The following is a 19,531-nucleotide window of genomic DNA, read 5'->3' as shown; positions in this document are numbered from 1 at the left end:
ATATATATATATATATATATATATTGGATGAGGCATTTAAAACAGGCCACCTGAATAATTTCTGAATGGTTTGAGATATTGGATTGAAATGTATATAGACGGTTGCAGTGACATCATGAAATCTATCATTTAACCTTGAAAACACCAATTTAAGGGAAAGAGGGTTGAAAATCTTAAATGGCACGTGGGCTCGTTTAAAAGAGCTTTTCGAGACGAGAAAAACGCGAGGTCATTGAGGTCTCTACGATTTTTTTTTCGCAGAGTTATGTTCATTTGAACATTAATGTTCCTCTGCACACAATTAACATACGCTCTTCCACATGCACTTCCATTCATTCAGAAACATTCGCGAAGCCATATCTTCCTCACGATCTCGTCATGGGCCTCGCTAGCGTTAAATAACACCAATGTTCAAATGAGCATAACTGTGCGAAAAAAATCATAGAGGCCTCATTTATAACCTCGAGTTTTTTTTCTCGAAACGCCTTTTAAACGAACCCTCACTCAACCCCACATGCCATTTAAGATTTTCAACTCTCTCCCTCCTCGCATGACCTGTAAGGTTGAAGTGGGTGTTTTCAAGGTTAAATAATAGATTTCATTGTAACTCTACAAAGAAGGGTGTTACGAAAAAGCCAATTTTTGGCTCGCTCGCGAAAAGTAAAATTGACATCGTTTCTTAGTTTTTGAAACGAGGAATCCAATGGTGCAAATTACGTCACATGTCGAGAACACATCGAAAATTTAGTTCAAAGTCGAAAAAATGCGTGGCTCACTCGAAAGACGCACGGCGATCGGGGGGGATAGGGGAGTCGCGACGATCGACATGTTCATGCAGGCGCACGGGACTTTTCGTTGTGCCTGATATTTTCGCTATTAAATATAGCATTTTTTAACAATTTCTTTACTTATAATGACAAAACATAATGTACACACTGCATATCATTGACATATGCAGCGTAGCGACTTGTCTCGCGAATGACTGTAACGCCACGCATTATTCCGACTTATTTAAACTCAATTTTCGATGTGTTGTCGACAATGTGACGTAATTTTCACTGGCACCATTGGATTTCTCGTTTCAAAAGCTATGAGAAACTAATTCTTTTTTAATAAGATCGCCTAAGTGAATAACACAACTAACCAATTCGAGAGTGCCTTTACGGTCACGGCTGGATCTTAGATGCCTAATAAATTTTATATGAATTTTTCTGAAATCCATGTACAACCGTTAAACTGCGCGTCGATTAAATGTTCGGACTTGAAACGCAATTATTAGCTGAGGCTGGAATAGAAATATCATATTGATCTTCCTAATCAATCGATGCTCATAAGCATCTTAAAATACTGAAAAGAACTTATTGCGAAAAATATAGGTACTATAAGAAACGATGTCAATTTTACTTTCCGCGAGCGAGCTAAAAATCGGCCTTCTCGTAACACGTCCTTCTTTCAATCCAATATCTCAAACCATTCAGAAATTATTCAGGTGGCCTGTTTTAAGTTTCACCCTGTGCGTGTGCGTGTGCGTGTGCGTGTGCGTGTGCGTGTGCGTGTGTGTGTGTGTGTGTACACATAAAAAATCGATATTATATTGAGATTTTGTATAAAAAGATATCAGTAAAGAAAAATAAAAATGATAAAAAAATTGATTAACAAGATATTTTATATTTCAATTTGACATACGAGTATTTTCATATAAAATATAAAATATCTTGCAAAATATTTTTCTTTTAATGATCTAATTTAAATATTATTATGTAATAATTTATAATATATATAGTTATCGACGATTACTTTGCTTGTATGCAAAAATTCGTTTATAACATGCTATGGTTGCTTTACCAGTTACTACTTGTGTAATGTTAATTCGATGTTGCTAAACTCGACAATTACTTCTATCATTCTACTCAACAGTGTGCGTACAAACCAATTAAGCGCGTACAATCACTTAGCATCACGACAGTTTAAAACTCCTTAACTCATATAAATTACTCGAAACATCATGCGTGACGCTTTTTGTAAGAAGAGTTCGAAATAGATACTTACTTACGATACTTTAAGCAAGAATTACAAAGGAATATTGAAATCGTAATAAAAAAAGGTTTATATGCTAATTGTTATATTGTGTGTTATTTATATATAAACATATATAATATTTATATATCTTATTTTTTTATTTAAGTGATACTTACTGATAATTACTGATAACCGTATCAGTAATTAAAAAAAAATTTATTAGTTTATGGTACTTTTTACTGAAAATGTTTTATATTTCTTTAATTTAAATTAATTTATGTTTTATTTATTTTACATATGTAACACGCACACACGCACACGCACACGCACACACATTGTATATATGACATTTAGTTCCTCTTTATTTGATCAAAAAAGAGGTCCCGTTTCGCGCGAAGAATACACAGACAGCAAGTTGGATCATATTATATATATATATATATATATATATATATATATATATATATATATATATATATGTATATTATATGTATACGCGAATCATCTAGTTAAGAGTGGTTAAGAGTATTTTATTGTTAGATTATTGTATCAGCCAAAATTGAACAAAATATATAATTGCTTATTAAATTAAATGAAGAAAAAAAAATCAAAATATTATCTTTACATTGCGATTTAAATTTCTTTTATTTAACGCGAAGAATCTGTTGCTTATATCAAATATATTGAAGCAAGGTCCGTCGAGCCAATGCGGGTGTTGGTACGTATTAATTTTTACAATATCCAACCACGTACAAACTGCGCGCCGCAATATTTGTCGATCTTGAAACACAGTTCTTATATGAAGCCGGAATCCACTTAATTAAATTGATGAGCAATTTATTTTCTTTTGGTGCTATAATGCATCTATAAGAATCCCTTTCCCCGAATCTGTATAAAAGAAATTTATTGCGAAAATCACCTCAGCCGGAAATCGAACCCGGATAGCAAAAGTCTATTGATTAATTAATATCTTTCTCATAGTAACGAAATCGATTAAATTCTTGTGTTTACATTAATATTTATTTAACTATTATTTACTATAGCGATCAATTTTTTGTTCGATGTTACTAAATTTTGTTACTATATTTTATTGAACTGGTCTAATAAGGAAAATAACATAAATTTATTTCTATATATTATGGATTGAAGTACGACTGTCTACGTTGAAATTCATTATTTTTGTTCATTATCTGTATCCTTAAGGCGACTAGATTTTGATTAACTTAATCAGGAGTTAATTAATTCATTAAAAAAATCTACAATGATTTGTGAATATCTAAATAGAATTTTTGATTTTTTATAATTTAATACATAAAAAGAAAGATTAGATTAAAAATGACGAATTATACAATTAGATATTTTATTGTAAATTCTCATGCTGGTTGAATTGATCGCTAATTATATTAATTAAATTTTGATGAAAAAATGATAAAATTTGTTGAAAAAATTCTTAAACTTTATTGTTTAGTTTAATATTAAATAGCCGTAAAAAAAGAAATTATGAATTTAATTGCAATTATCATTTATGTTTTTGAGATATCATCGGTTACGTCGAAACAATTAATATTTGAAATCGATTATTTAGGCATATTTTTTTTTAACATCGCCTTATCTCGATCCAGGGCTGAGCATATTTCAAATACTTGTATTTAAAATACAATTTGTATTTTGTATTTTGTATTTCAAATACAATTTTAATCTATTTTGTATTTGAAATATTAAAAAAATTAATGATAAAAAATTCTTGACAACAATTAATAGTAATTTAAATTTAAATATGATAATTAGCGACAATAATGTTCATTAAGTTTTAAGCAATGTCATGTCATCAGAGTCAAATTTCATAATCTCACATAAATAAATAGAAATATAAATTTCTCGTATGGTTGATACAAGACAATAGGACTGTTATAAAGAGAGTAAGAGAGTAAAACAACTTTTCTTTCTTTCTTTAAAAATGGTGAGGTTGAAAGGGGGAGGGGAAGAGAATTTACTATTATATATATTATCATAATTAAAAGATTAAAATAAAAAGTATTTTGTATTTTGTATTTCAAATCAAAAGATTGAAAGTATTTTATATTTTGTAATTCAAATACTAAGAGTGCCTGGCAGTATTTTGTATTTTGTATTTCAAATACTTTAATGATGCATATTTTGCCCAACCCTGTCTTTATCCAGATAGGGTAACTGTCCCTATTAATGTGCCCTGAACCTATTAGTGTGCTTTTATATTTAAATAAGTCATAAAAGTAAACTGGTACAAATAAATAGACAAAGTGTTTTTTTTTTATTAAGTTAATACTAAAAAAAACACTTTGTCTATTTATTTGTACCAGTTTATTTTTATGACTTATTTAAATATAAAAGCACACTAATACACACTAATAGGGACAGTTACCCTACACGGAATTTCTGTTGCTTTCTGAATCATAATTCGACATTTGTTGCATGTATGTACGTCATTGGTGATTACCGACAGCTCGTACACCCTGGTGGCGGTTTTAAGCATTAATCGGCACTGTGCGCTGTGCGAGAAAGCACCGCAGTGTCGCGTGTCTGTTTGGTCGTCGTCGCATCCCGTTTCCCGTGTGCGCAAGTACGAACGCTTTCATAGTTTCATATCTCAGAGGAGTCAGCGGAGTCCCGTGTTGTCCTTTGCCCGCGGTGCGGTTATCGCGGCCGGGCCCTCCAACGGGAGGGAAGCCACGGAGTTAGGGAGTGAAACCGGGAGTGTGTAAAGCGGCGTGGTCACCCTCGCGCGCGTGATCGCGTGCGTCGCGCAGGGGAAGCGGCCGCTGGAAGCTGGAACGTGTCAACGCTTTCGACGGACGACGAGACGATTTCGACGCGAGGCGAACGGTAGCTCGCTGCGCGTGAGCAATGGCGCGAGCGCCTCGACGCGCCGCAGGAACGACGTGTGCCGCACGGTGTAGATGATACATCGGCGCTGCCGCCTGCCCGATCCGCGTGGTATGTTGTTTACGTTGCGCGCGAGGATCTACCGTTCGCGTTACGACGGCGCAGCGTGCAGCACGAAGGACGAGCGCCCGAGCGCGAGCCGCGTCGTGAGCCGCCATGAGACGCATTAGCGGTAAGCCATCGTCACGATTCTCTTGCCAAATGTTACGTTCCCCCGCGCACGATTCTCGGCCTGGGCGCCTTTCTCCCTTACGCCGAACTTGGAATTTGTGCCTTCTCGTCGTCCTCGTCGGGAATAATTCGTTCTCGACTCGCCGCGCGCGCTTCCGTATCGAGATCGATTATGTTACATTGGTATTCACATATGCTTCGTACAAGTGTGTGTGCGTGTCACGTACACACACGCGACGTGCATGCTGCGCGTTGGTGCGCGTTGCACGCTGGCTGTGTTACGTTTCTGTAATCTTATTTCGAAGCGAGACACTTCGTTATCCGATTGACTCTGTACACTTGGTGTCATTAGTTCAGTCACCCTACCGTCAGTAGATGACTTGTGAATTTATCTATCGCGAAATGGCACTTGTAATAGTATTTGCTGAACGTGTTAAATAGAATTGATATACCAAGAATGAAATGAGTTGCAGAATTTTATATTTTAATTTTTAAATCGAAAAGTTTAAATACAATTTTAGTATTTTTAGGAATGTATTTTAGTACACAGAAGTAGAAGATTTAAAAGTTATTTTTTTATTTAAAAGTTATTTTTTAGGAAAAGATTAATTTGGAAAATATTTTCCAATTATATTCTTTAAATAAATTTCTGTAAATGTACAAAACTACAAAATAATATTAAAGATTGCGCCAAGTGAATTATATCAATTAAACCTTTATATTATATTGTTAATTTTTTTTAAATATTGTTATATTATTTAATTTTTTAAAACTTGTATTAAGGTCTTTGTTCTTCGAAAATATAGTATAACTGTTTATTTCATTAAAAATTTGTTATGGAAAAATATATTTAGCAATGTTACTTGGCATTATATTTATACACTTGTGTACGCACAGTGCACTTTGCACTTAATTAGATTTGAAATATTAATTATCTGAAAATGAGATTAAAATGCGTTCAGTTTTTTCTTTTAAATTGAAGTTCTTTTCTTAGCTCTTTTAATTGCATTTAAGTATGTCTTATTATTTTTTATCTTTTTTTTAGTTGACATAATTATTTCAACATCTTTTTAAGATAAATAAAATTTTTTTTAACAAAATCATGATGTTAGATAATGTTTACGGGGTAATTCAGAACGAGTGTAACAAACTTTAACAAGTTATTTAGAAGATTGTTCTGTGTATGAATAAAAAATTTCCTATAAATATAGGTCCTATCCTCAATTTTTTTACATGGTTACAGAAATTTTAAAGTTTTACTGCTATTATTATAAAGTCACATGCTTAGTAAAAAGTGTTTCTTTGACAAAGCAAATAAAACAGGAAAATATGCAAATATGATTTATTTGCTGTTCAGTTTTATGAAAAATGCTCAAAATTATCTTCGGAGCTTGAATGCACATATTGCGTCGATGAATCAAAGAATTGTAAATTTATTTATTCACGGTACAATATATTAATTGTAAGTATAGGTATTTGTTTTATTTGAATTCGAATTTGAATCGAATTTTATTTTTTATGAACACATCAATCATTTTTCGATGCAATTGTTTAACAACTGATGTTTCGTATTTTTTTAATTTCTCAGAGGTCACTTCTTACCAAGCATGCGATTTTACTGTGATAAGTTTAAAATTCCTGTAATTATGCAAGTATTGATAATAGAATCTATGGCTTATACTTTTCATTCATCATCAGAATGACCTTCCAAACAATCAGTCAATGTTTGTTTCACTCGTTACAGGATTACCTATATAAACACTTTTTAAAATAAAATTTTCATCATTATACAATGCACAATTATTTTACATTCTATAGATGTAACATTTTATGTGATAATAAGAGAATTAAATTTTTATTTTGCGCAACTTTTTGCCATTTTATATGAAAAATAAATTTAAGTATTAACATTATAAAATATTTTCTCTATATTAGTCTAAATATTCTTTACTTGAATTTATCTTATTTTAATGTTTTTTTATATCTAGTTTTTTATAGCAAACCATATTCCTAAAATTAATTAGTTTGAATTTATAATATTTATGTTTTTTAAGTACAATGCTAAAAGTTTTGTGAATCTTCTATTTTATTACTTTCTAAACATTGTATATTAAAACAATATTATATTGTAAAAGCTTATAATGGCATGCTTCCTCTTTTTTTTCCCTAACGGTATAATGATTGTATTATACTTTTTCTAGTGCAAAATAAATTTCTTTTTGAGATATATATTTAGGCACAATTTTGGAAAACTTCTACGGAACTGTGAAACTATTTTAAGTCTTTTAAGAACTTTATAGAAAGTTAAGATTTTGGAATAATGAAGGTCATCACAAAGTTAGTTTTCTTTCAAGTGGCTTTCCTTTGCTTTAACCGATAAAACTTTCAAAGGTTACTTAAGAATTCTAGAACTCTTTCGGGGGACATTCGGAATGTGAATAATTTTTTAATAATTTTGAAAAAAATGGGACTGACTACTTTACAGAGATTACATAATAAAACGTCCATAAACAGGTTATGTATATATCTTGTCTTTCTCTGCTCTTTGCACGTGTACCTGTAATATTAAAAAAGGAATCTTAATGTATAATGCTATATTTAAATTTAAATTATGTAGCATTATTATTGCATTTATTGTGTAAAAAACTTGCATATATTTAAGAGAATATGTATTATACATACCTACAATTGTGTTTTTAAGCTAACAGAAATTAATTAGTTAAACGAGTTATATAAACAAAAATCATAGTAAAAATTTGAAAAGATAAATCATCTTTTTAACAAAATGAAATATCATAAAAGCAAAATTATTTTAAATTTTAATATTTTAATATTTAATATTAAAATGTTAATTTAATATATTCTTGTTTTATTATGTGATTTTACATACGTATCCTAGCTTCGACTAAATTGCGTGCCGTTACTTCCGGATTCAACGTAACCTACCATGATTGAAACAGGACCGTATTATCACGTATTAAATTGCTAATAAATTTAATAAGAGCTTGATGGAAGTAACGGCACGCAGTTTAGTCGAAGCTAGGATACGTATGTAAAATCACGTAATAAAATAATTGTAGCACCAAAGTTCTGGTATAAGGTAAATGTACCAGTGGCTGAACGTGTATCTATAGCTGAACAATAATTACACAAAAATTTATTTTTAAATGATTTTTTTCATAATATTATAATTTAATTGTAATATTTAAATATTTTTACAATTAAATTTTGATATTATAATAAAAAAAGTATTTGAGATAAATAAATAATAAATTTTGTGTACGTGTTCAGATATAGATACATGTTCAGCCACTGGTACGTTTACTTTAACCGTGCATTGGCCATCTTATTCATTGTTTGCGAGGGGGTAACCACTCTTGAATTCTGGTGGTGTACAACCTGTCAGAATTCCGTTGAATTCCGTTGAATTCCCTGAAGTCCGATGAATTCCGGCAAAGTCCTTCGAATTCCGTTGAAGTCCGATGTAATGAGTTGAAGTCCATTGAAGTCCGATGAAAATGTAATTCAATTTCTAAAAAAAAGATCATGTCTGGTCCAATTCCTAAAAAAAGGTCATCAGTTTTGATCGAGTTTTTTGAAAGTTTCGCCTTTGTCCGGATATTAACATTCGTCTGGATGGTTGTTGAAAAATTTTGTTGGTGTTTCGAGACGAAGATGTGAAAAGTGGCAACTATATCCATAAAAAAAGTCTAGTGAAGTCCGACGAAGTCCCATGAAGTCCGATGAATTCCGGTGTAGTCCGATAAATTCCGATGTAGTCCAGTGAATTCCGGTGTAGTCCGATGAAGTCCGGTGAAGTCTTGAAGTCAGAAATCCAGGTATACATATATTTTCTGAGTGGGTACCCCCTCGCTTTTTTACTTTATTTTGTAATGGTTTTTCTGTTATGTATATGTTTTTGAAGCTAACGTAACGTGAAGTTATTTTAATATTAATTTTTCACGAATGTAATAATACAAAACAATGAATTCGGAAATGGAACGATAAAATAGTGAATAATTTACACATAATTATGTCGTACAATTGTTCGAATAAGTTGATTATTAGGGATACTACGTTAGGAAAGATGAAAATTTGACAACAAATTACTGCAAAATAGTAAAAATTTATATTTAATCCGCCTATAATTCTATATTAATAATTAGGCTTATTATCACAGAAATATAATTGTACAGATTTAATATCATTAATGTTTGATGAAAAAAAAAATTTTTGAAGTCATTGAGAACACATATTGTATGTAATTTTGTTTTTTGAGTGTTTAAATTTTATTAAATTGATAATACATGAACAGAAAGTTTAAATTTTTATTGTATATATTAAATATTTAAAACGCAGTTAAGAATTAGAATGGGTTCTCTTTACTTGTTTTATTCTTTATATGATTTTTTTTTCTTCTTTTATCGCGTACATGTTGTGTAAAATCAGCGTTTTCGATGTACGAGTGCACTTGGATTGTACCCAGCATTGAATTGTATAAAATCACTGATGAACTCGATGAGTTTGCAACTCACGTTCGTCAGAATATAGAGGAGCTATTCTCCAGTATCGAATCTCACAATCGTTACTCTATTTGTATAAAAGTATATGATAGTCTTACTTTTTTTAAATATTTTGTATACGAATATTTCTACATTATGATTAAAGGAAAGATAATGTTTTTAAGAACTATATTTTTGATAATAGGTTTTTAATTGATTGAAAAGCATTATATTTAATCTTCAAATGGTATAAGAGTGCGAATTCTCATCGCGAAAATTTTTGAAATGTTGACATTTTCACAAAGTATCTGTCGCAGCTATTCGCTGGGTAGTTGCGGCACCAGTGTTCCATTAGTGCTCGAAAGAAGCCATTTGAAGGTTAAATATTACGAGAAAAATCATATATATGAAAAAAATTTCATAAAAAGCAGTCTTAATTAAATTATAAAATTCTTATTTATCCGACTTTTTATTATATCCAAAAATTTTTTAATGAAAGTATTTCGAAATTATTTTTTTAATAATATAGCAATTATATAATCTTACAAAGAATGATATAGCTGGCAAATTCGACTGATTTTGATGGGTTTTTGTTAATATATTAACAAAAAATTGATATAATTTTATGATATATCTGTTACATTTGTTACATCTGTTATATCTGTTAACAAAAAATCGATATAATTTTACGATATATCTGTTTTGTTTAATTTTTGTGTTTTCTATTTAAGTTTTACTCTTTCAAAATAGCGTTTTGTAGAGTATTTTACAAATTTTAAAAAATTAAAATTTTAATAAAATTGACATTAGATTATGCCCACTTTGTGATTTGTAATTGACACTTTGCGGAAATTTTATGGAAATTTATCATTCGCGATTCACAATTTTCATAATATACAATAGCACTATATAGATTGATAATTCGTGCCTTTTTATTTCATTGAAAAACTGTTTCGAGTCAATATAAATATAATAAATGTGTGTACTCGATGAATTTATCTATTCACTCACAAAAGTATCACAAATATTGTACGAATTGCGCATAAACGTGCGTTAATTTAAGATGTATGATTCAAAATGGTATGATGGTTTTGTTTCCAATTTTGTTTTTATAACAGTCTTATACATTAAAATTGCTCTTTTAAATATTAATTTGATTTTTTATTTTTTGTTAGAAGCATATCTTATTTTATTATTAAAAGTTTTTGAAGTCATTAAACACGAAAATTATATCGAAACATAAAAAATCCAAAATATTAATTCAATATGGCAAATGCAAAAGATAAAACATCTCCAAATTTTAACGAAAGTTTATTTTTAAAATGATTTTAGAGACATAAAATGTAGATTTAATTTATAAAATAAAAAATAAATAAAAATTTATAAACATATATTAAAATAATAATAAAAAAAACTCAAAAGTTTTTTGATCTAATCTACACTACATATCCGCAAATACTAATCAATAACAGTTATAATTCTTTAGTATTCAGATATGAGATTCATTGAATTTTATATACAATATAAATATTTTAAATTTACATTGAGTATATTTGCTGTGCTAACAATGTGACAATGTAAAACTTTTTGATTAAATTTTGAGTAATCTCTTTTGAAATCAGTTCTATTTTAATAACTTTTTAATATTTACTGGATATTTTTATAGGAGAAAATTATAAACTATTGGATAAATTGTTTGGACATGTATCAATTTATTTTTAATGTAAATTTATTATGTATATAAACCTATTAAAATTAATAGTGTATTGTTTCCTTATTAGTTACGAGAACTTTTTTATTTTTATTGAACTTTCTCTTATTTTTAAATAGTTTTTAACATATCGTATAAATAAATGCTAATTACCTATTAATTAAAGCTGAAGTCGATAAATAGTTGCTTGAAATATTTGGAATATGTGATGAAATATACTGTGATATTAGAGAAAAAGGGCGGGAAAGATGGAGGGAGAGGTATAGAGAAAGGACTTATATTATAAGTTTTTATATTAATGACTTATTAATTTATGTAAAATATATAAAAATTATAAAAAAGTTAAAATTTGATGTTAATTAGATTTCGTAGATATTTTACGAAATTACATCAAAATATTAGGAAATACATTAGTTTTTGTATTATAAAAATCACAACTATCTTGCTGCTCAAATAAGAGAAATGATAAAAAATTAAGTATCTATCTTTTTTTACTGAAATATCTATTGCCAAACGTTCAAGTAGCTCTAAGTACGTATTTCAGCATTTAATTAGTATCTAATTGTTTAATTTTGTGATAAGTTAGAATTTATTCACGACTATGCATAAGAATGATTCAATAAGAGGTGATTTTTTTATGAGATATATGTATATGTTTAAGGCAAATTTTATCGTTATTCTTATACAGATTATTATTGTTTTGATATCAGCGTCTAGTATACTTATGATAAGAATTATATAGGGGGAGCTTCCCTAGTGCTGGGAAGGCGCTACGCTTAAGGCTTTTTTTAAATAAATGAAAAATAATATTTTATTCTTTTTATCCTGCATTATTTATAACAATATTAGACATCAAAATAAAGCAACAAAATAATCAATATTATCATTGTAGTTAATCTAAATTAACGTTAAACTTTATCTATGTGATTTTGAGAAATTATTAAGTGGCACCTAGTACCGGACACAGTAAGAACTAAGACTTATTAACGTACTTAGAGAACAGTTTTAATATAATTTGCAGCGATCACAAAGATAATTGTCAGAACATTCGGGGATATCGGCATAAGCCTCATGTGCCCATTTTTGGCAGCTTGAACATTGAATCCAGTCTTCTTCGTTGCTTTCCAAACAAACTACACAGACAGTCTCTTGGTTTGTCTTTCTCGGTTTTAGTGTTCTAGTCTTCTTAAGCTTATTTCCTAAATTTTTCTTTTGTTCTTTAATTCTTTTTTTATTTTCTTTCTCTTCGGTCAATAATTTATGGGAAGATGAAGTGAGGATTTCACTTTTTTTCAGATCTTGTCCTTGCTTTAGTTCGCTTCTTTTTAGCATCGGGTAATGGAGACAATTTGAGAATGCTTTTGTAAATATTAGCGACAGAACTTATAGATGGCTACACGTCTAATGTCTCTTTATCTATCTCCTTAGAAACATTAGGTGCTTGAGGCGTCTCTCCATCGTAGAAGTCAAACCTTGTTGATCTCTTATTTCTTCTAGTGGAATATTTGTCATATCAGAACTTAAATAATTAATATCTGGAAATATATTCCTATCAAAAGGATAAATTCCAGTGCATTTGAAGCCAGACACTGCTATTTCTAATCGAGCAACTTTAGTGAAAGCTTCTCCAACAAGGTCTGCAATGTCGTAGTCGTTATCACCTTCTATAGTTCTTCCCTATCGATATTGTCAAATGCTGCCTTCAGATCCGCAAACATTGCGTGTGTGTACCTTCCTGTTCCCTCCTTGTCTTCTTTCGCTTTGCAAGAGGTGATTTGATACAAATATATTATCAATCGATCTTCCTCTTCTAAATCTTGCTTGACTTTCCGGTATTATTTTCATTTCCACCTCCCATTCCATTCTACCTCTTACCATTTTGACATAAATTTTATATACGCATAATAGTGATATCCCTCTATAATTGCCAACCTTTTCTTGACCACCTCTTTTGTATAAAGGTATTATGTTTTTTCTTCAATCCTTTGGTATCGTATCTTCTCTCCAGACTATTTTCATCAGCTCAACTAATCTTCTCCTTAGATCTTCACCCGCATACTTTCATGCCTCCATAGGTACCTATACCTGCTGCCTTTTTCAACTTCATCTTCTTTATCACTCTCATAACTCTTTTCTCTAATTTACTTTTTTCTTGTTTTTTTATCTTTTCCTCTTCCTTCTTCGTTTTCATATCCTCTTGCGTACCATTCAGGAGCTCCATAAAATACTTATACGTTCTCCATTCTTTTTTAATATTATTTCCTATATTCCTCTTTCCTTTTTTTTTATTTATAAACTTCCACACTTCCTCTCTTTTCATCTTTCTCAATTCTTCTACCTCTTCTTTTTTTCTCTCTTTTTGTTTCTTTTTCAACCACTTCTTCATCTTCTTTCCTCTGTATACTGTTTCCTATTCACTTTTCCTTTCTTCCATTTGCTGTAGATTCTGTTTATCTCTTTTTTCTTGTACAGTTTCTGTCCTACCAATCCTTATGTCCTAGTTTCTTTATTTTTTTTTTACCCTTGATCATTGAGCTATGTACAATGTACATTCTCTTCGATCCTTTGTCATTTTTTTTCTATCTTGTTCTCCGCCTGCTGTTCTACATTTTTCTGCATACTTAACTCCTCCGTTGTTTCTGAATACTCTATTATTGCCTCCTTATCCCATGTGATAATCTCAATTTCTTCTTCTTACTCTGTTGTTTCGTCTTTAATATCTCGACAGAGCGACATGTGGTCAGATTCTACTCTTTCTCTTATCTTAAATTCTAAAATCTTTTCTCTCATTCTCTTATTTACCACTATGTAATAACCAAACTACCTCTAGCTTCTACGTACATAAATTCTCCTTTCCAATCTCTTATCATTGTTCCATTCAAAATATCCAGCCTTTCTCCTCCATTCATTCAATAAGATCCTTCCTCCATTTCGTATCACTTTGTCCTTCCCATGCCTTCTTCCTCTACTTCTGTGCCTCCTAATTATCCTATTCTTACATTAAAATCATCTATTATAACTATTTTTCTCCTCTCTTCTACATAAAATTCTATTAATCTTTTCTCCTGCTTTATCCTTTCCCAACACACTATATACACAACATTTATTCTCTTATTTTCTATCTTAATCTTGGACATTGTTATATCTTTTTCTTTTTTTTTATTAACTCATTCCTTGATTCCCCTAATCTTTTCTTTTACCTATTATAAAACCTCCCTTTATTTTTTTCTTTTGCTGCTGCACTGTTTCTATACGTGTGATCTTAATAGCTTTTCTTTCCACTTTTGCATAATTTCCCATCAATCCACGTTTTACATATACTAATAAAATTGAATTCTTTTATAAATTCCCAGAATTCCTTGTCTTTGTTACTCATCCCTGCTACATCCCAAAATTATATCTTTCCTTCTATCGTTTTTTCTATTTTTCTTTCTTGAATCCCTCTTTTTTCATTTTATCCTTATTTTTTCCCCTTTACCATACCTTTTTTGTCACTATCACTCGTTCTCCTTTCTTTCCTTCCTTATATCCCTATATATATTAACCTATATCCCGTGCCCTTTTTAACAAAATGCTTTTCTGTTACCTTTTTGTTTTTCTTCTCCCCTGTCTTCTCCAACATCGTCTTTCTCCTACTACCTGTTTCCTTCCTCCCTCTATCTCCGTCCATGCTCTCCATACACTTCTAACCCTAGCTTTATTAAATCCTACCTTAATCTCTATTTCCTCACCTTTTTGTACTTTCAACTATTTATTTATCTTTTCCTGTATCCTTTTCTCTCAACTCAAATCACTTTTAATATATATCTTTTCTTCTCTCAATTTGCTCTTGTTTTTTATCATCTTCCTTTTTATTTCTTTTTTTTAACTTTATCACTAATACCGTTCCACTTTATCTACAAAGCTATCTCTCCTACACTCAATTTGTCTCTAATAAATTTTCTCACCCATTCCGCGCTTTTCTTCCTATCTTCTTCTATTTCTCTTGGTAATTTTACCCCTCTTATTATGATATTATTTTTCCTTTTCTCTTTGTCTTTTTCATGTACTATTCTCTTTAGCCTTTCTACCTCCCTCACACTTAACCTCTCTTCACTCCCCCTCGATTACTATATACCAATCTTACACTCCTCACATTCCTACCGCTTCTGCTTTCGCACCGCACGCTGCCCTCTTCCTCGTTATTCCGCCCAATCTTCTTTTTTCTTCCATTTTTTGAGCTTTACAATCCTTTCCTCTAACAATGAGCAGAAAAGTCCTCTACCATTTTGCAATTTTCTCAATAGTTTACGAGAAATTAAGTACGAAAAATCATCAAATGAGCGCGTATCCGCCCGGCCCACCGTCAAATGCAAGCGTGTGGCGAGATGCGATCGCTCAATCCTCGATGTTGTGTCAATAATTATCGGACATCTTGTACACACACGCACGCACTTGTAACAATTGTATTGTAATAATATATACTTATGTATTAATATCTGTTCTAATAGGTTTTAATTTTCTTAATTTTTGTTATTTTTCAAAACCCTTTATGTATAATTATAATCATAACATTGTTTATATAATAAAAAAATATATTACATTAAGAATAAAATATTAAACATTAATTATAAATGTTAATTATATAAATAAATTATAATTGAAAATGAAATAAAATTAGAGACAAAACAAAAATGATTATTAATTATTTTGGAACATTTAAAATAAAATTAAAAATTACACGGAATTTCAAATATCTGATAAAGATGCTTAATATTATTTTAACTTTTAATTATTTCATATGGCATAATGATGTACACAAAATTTGCATATTATTTTAACTATTTCGTATAGCATACAAAAAATACACATACTTGTACTTGTTAGAGAAGTTTTCTGTATATCTAATATGTCTCTAAGTAAACAAGTCATTCCACATCAATTCGCGATAACTCTTCTGTCTAAAATTGTATTTTAACTAATTGTAATTTGTAGAGTATCAAAATTTAGATTAAAGTTTCTAGTTTTCTATGCGATTTTGAAAAATATACGAAAAATAACGACTTTAATTTCGTCAGTCAAATAGAAAAAAAATAATTTTTTTCTTTATTTCTTTATTTTCTTTTTTGCAAATGAAATACTATTTAATTATTTAATGAAGTTATTTTCAATGTAATTTGGCTGAATGTTGAATCTGAATTTAAAATTAATATTACCAATATTTGGATTGCACGAAAAATAGCCAAAAATAACCAAAATTGCCGCTTTTAAGCATAAATATATTTTTTTTGTTCATAAACATTTATTTTGTATTGGTATCCACTTCTGAAAGATGAAAATAGTGTTATTATTTTTAAGATTTATTTTTTCTTTTAATATGGCATTTTTAAGCTATAAAATTATTATCATAATTAGTTATCATATTCTATACAATTACACCAATATTAGTTGTCAATATCAGTTTTTTTTTTTAAGTAAGTATTCTGTATATTTTCAGTAAGCTGTCCTTGCTTTATTTTAAACAGAATTTCTTGCTAAATGATTTCGACAACAAAATTGGAAATAGAACAATGGATTATTACATAAATATTACATAAATATAATTATTACATTAAATTTCTTAATAAATTTGAATTTAATTTGAGAGTTTTAGCTTATAGTTGAGATGAATTATTAACTAAGATGGACCGAAAAACAATAGAGAATTGAATTATTGTATAACTTGATCTGATTATTTAATAAATAGGAATTCAATTATTTTATGACAATTATGATGTATTTTTGTTTTTATTGCATCTTTATTGAAAATTACGTTGAATGTATGCTTGAAGGAAGTTTAAGATAACTTATAAATCTCTTCGAGATTTGTTTTAGAGAAGTTTGAACTGTTAAATCATACATAGGATTATCTGGAAACAAAATGTCAATGTTTTTTGTGTACAGTTATGCACACACTGATATTCGAATTTACTAAAATATTGGAAGAAAATCAATATAGATTATTGCGATAATATACAATTATTGCTTCATTTTTATCAAAGTGATGATATTCTTGTTGACATACTTTTTCAGTAACCACGGAGAGAATTTTATTGATGCTCCTATTCGCAATTATTCGCTGCATCACTGGAGTATTGATCTGAGTGTTTCAGTCGCGCATACATATAGAAACAAATACACTGAAGTTATGATAGAATATTATTAAATATGATAATATGTCGTTGTTGAAGCATTGAATTTTTTATTTTTGTTATGATCTTTTATAATCGTGTCAGAAACCAAAGTCAATTATGAAACGATTTATTCAAATTTAATATTGTGGATATATCGTTCTAAACATTTTTCGAGTATACTCTGCTGCTCTTTTGCAGCGGGCCTTTCCGTGTTGTCAAAACGACATCAGGAACAATATAATAAAAAATGAAAATACAAAACGATTAAGTTATCGATCATAATTGCAGAGCAAGGCAACTCGTTTCTGTCCGTCCTTGTCCTTGACGAGGATCCACTTTAGCGATCGTCCACCCCGATACATTATGCAAATTACTCGGTCCGGTCGTGGGCAGTTGCAAGTCTCTTTTATCTCTTCTTTTTTGTTCATACACTTTCAAGACGTCCAGCATCCTTAAAGCAGCATTCATATTAACGATTCTGTCATCGTAACTTCTGGATTGGATAAGGTTTTGTATTCTTTGTTGGATTAATTGAATTCAACGAAATCGATTTTGATATAAAAAGTTTTTTATTTCTCAAATATATTGGCTCAAATGTTAGAAAAAAAATCACGATCATGATTTTCAGCAGAAAATCAAGATATAAGATATGTGCCTTAATTAAGATTAATTTCATCGCTATTATTATAATATTTTATTTCTGTGATATTTAGATATTGATGATGTACATATATGAAAGTTACACTATGAATAACACTATTTCGTATATTCTCCAGCTTACTAACTTTCGTATAATGTAGGCTAACAATACCATCTGATATTGTCTTATGCCTAATATTAATCTTTACTATTGTATTAATGTATATTAATGTTCACTAATACTGATACAGAGTGTTTATTACCTGAAAAAACCTGAGAAAATCATAAAATTTTCAGGAGATTTCTTTTTTATCCTTGAAAATCAGATATTTTTATGCAAACATTTTTTATTCTTAAAGAAATTTACTTTTAAATTTGTTTTATCTCTTTTTGAAAACATTGTTTTTTTAAATCAATTTTTTCTTGATAATGCAAAATATCAAAAACAATCGGTTAATTATGGAGAATTTTCGCTCGCATCCGTGTACATTCTCGTATACCTCGCGAGTTTTTATAAAAAAATTGGGGTAGCAGAAGACAGTAGCTCAATGATGTTATATTGTAGTGAGCCTCTCTTCCTTGTTCTAAGTTTCGCAGTTACACCTTAAAAGAGAAAAGATATAAGGAATTTTTGTCTTCTACTAATTTACAATTTATAATTTGTTTGCATTACTTACACTTCAATTTATTTCAAACTGGCATTATAAAATTTTTTTATCTTACCTTAAACTTTAAATAAAAATTACCTGGAAAATCCGGCAATTCTCAGGAAATTTTTTTACAAAATATGTATTTCAGTAAATACTAATTATTAATATATTATTCAATAATATATACTCTGTAATATTTATTAATATAATATCTAATAATCCAAACTCCGAACCTGTATATGTACAAATGTTATCGATGTTAAAACTTTTTGAGATTTTTTCTTGAGTTTTTAATATTTTTGGTTCATTTTTGACTGCTTTATCGAATGTCATAAAAATTATTTTATATTTTGTACACTCTCTTATGAATTGTAATTTCATGGGATAGCAAAACATAAAGCTGAAATTATAGAAAAAATTTAATATACAGGGTGTCCCCGTATAAGTGGCGTCCCCTTTTTATCTCGTAAACTGACAGAGATAGACCTAATAAATATAATATCAAATTAAACGGTTCTGATTAACTTTATTGTAAGCACAGTGATCACTTAGAAACGTTATCTATGTTAGAGAGCGGAGAAACATGCGTAATTTTTGCAATGTAACGTTTTTTTTTAACGAATACAATGATGTGTGATATAACGAAATTATTTTACGAATTATAAGAGTTATTTTGATTTAAAATTTTGCGGGCAGCTACTATCTTTTCAATTTCGGCCCTGCGATGTGGCCAACTTCTGATTTTCGCGTTGACAATTGATGTGT

The 19,531-nt window shown here is 29.6% G+C and overlaps 1 protein-coding gene across 1 annotated transcript in view; it reads left to right on the top strand.

The window, feature by feature from the left end:
- Positions 1 to 4,539: 4,539 nt before the first annotated feature.
- The window catches only part of LOC105456475 (caskin-1), a 43,065-nt gene continuing 28,073 nt past the window's right edge, over positions 4,540 to 19,531 (top strand). Inside the window, exon 1 of the mRNA XM_011700545.1 lies at positions 4,540 to 5,113. Coding sequence (XP_011698847.1) covers positions 5,098 to 5,113 — 16 coding nt within the window. The 5' untranslated portion in view covers positions 4,540 to 5,097. The remainder of the gene's footprint in view (positions 5,114 to 19,531) is intronic.

The sequence above is a fragment of the Wasmannia auropunctata genome, unplaced genomic scaffold, assembly GCF_000956235.1.
Source record: "Wasmannia auropunctata unplaced genomic scaffold, wasmannia.A_1.0 LD335660.1, whole genome shotgun sequence".
Classification (NCBI taxonomy): Eukaryota; Metazoa; Arthropoda; class Insecta; order Hymenoptera; family Formicidae; genus Wasmannia; species Wasmannia auropunctata.
The sequence above is the reverse complement of the archived record's forward strand: the minus strand, read 5'-3'. Positions and strand labels throughout refer to the sequence as shown.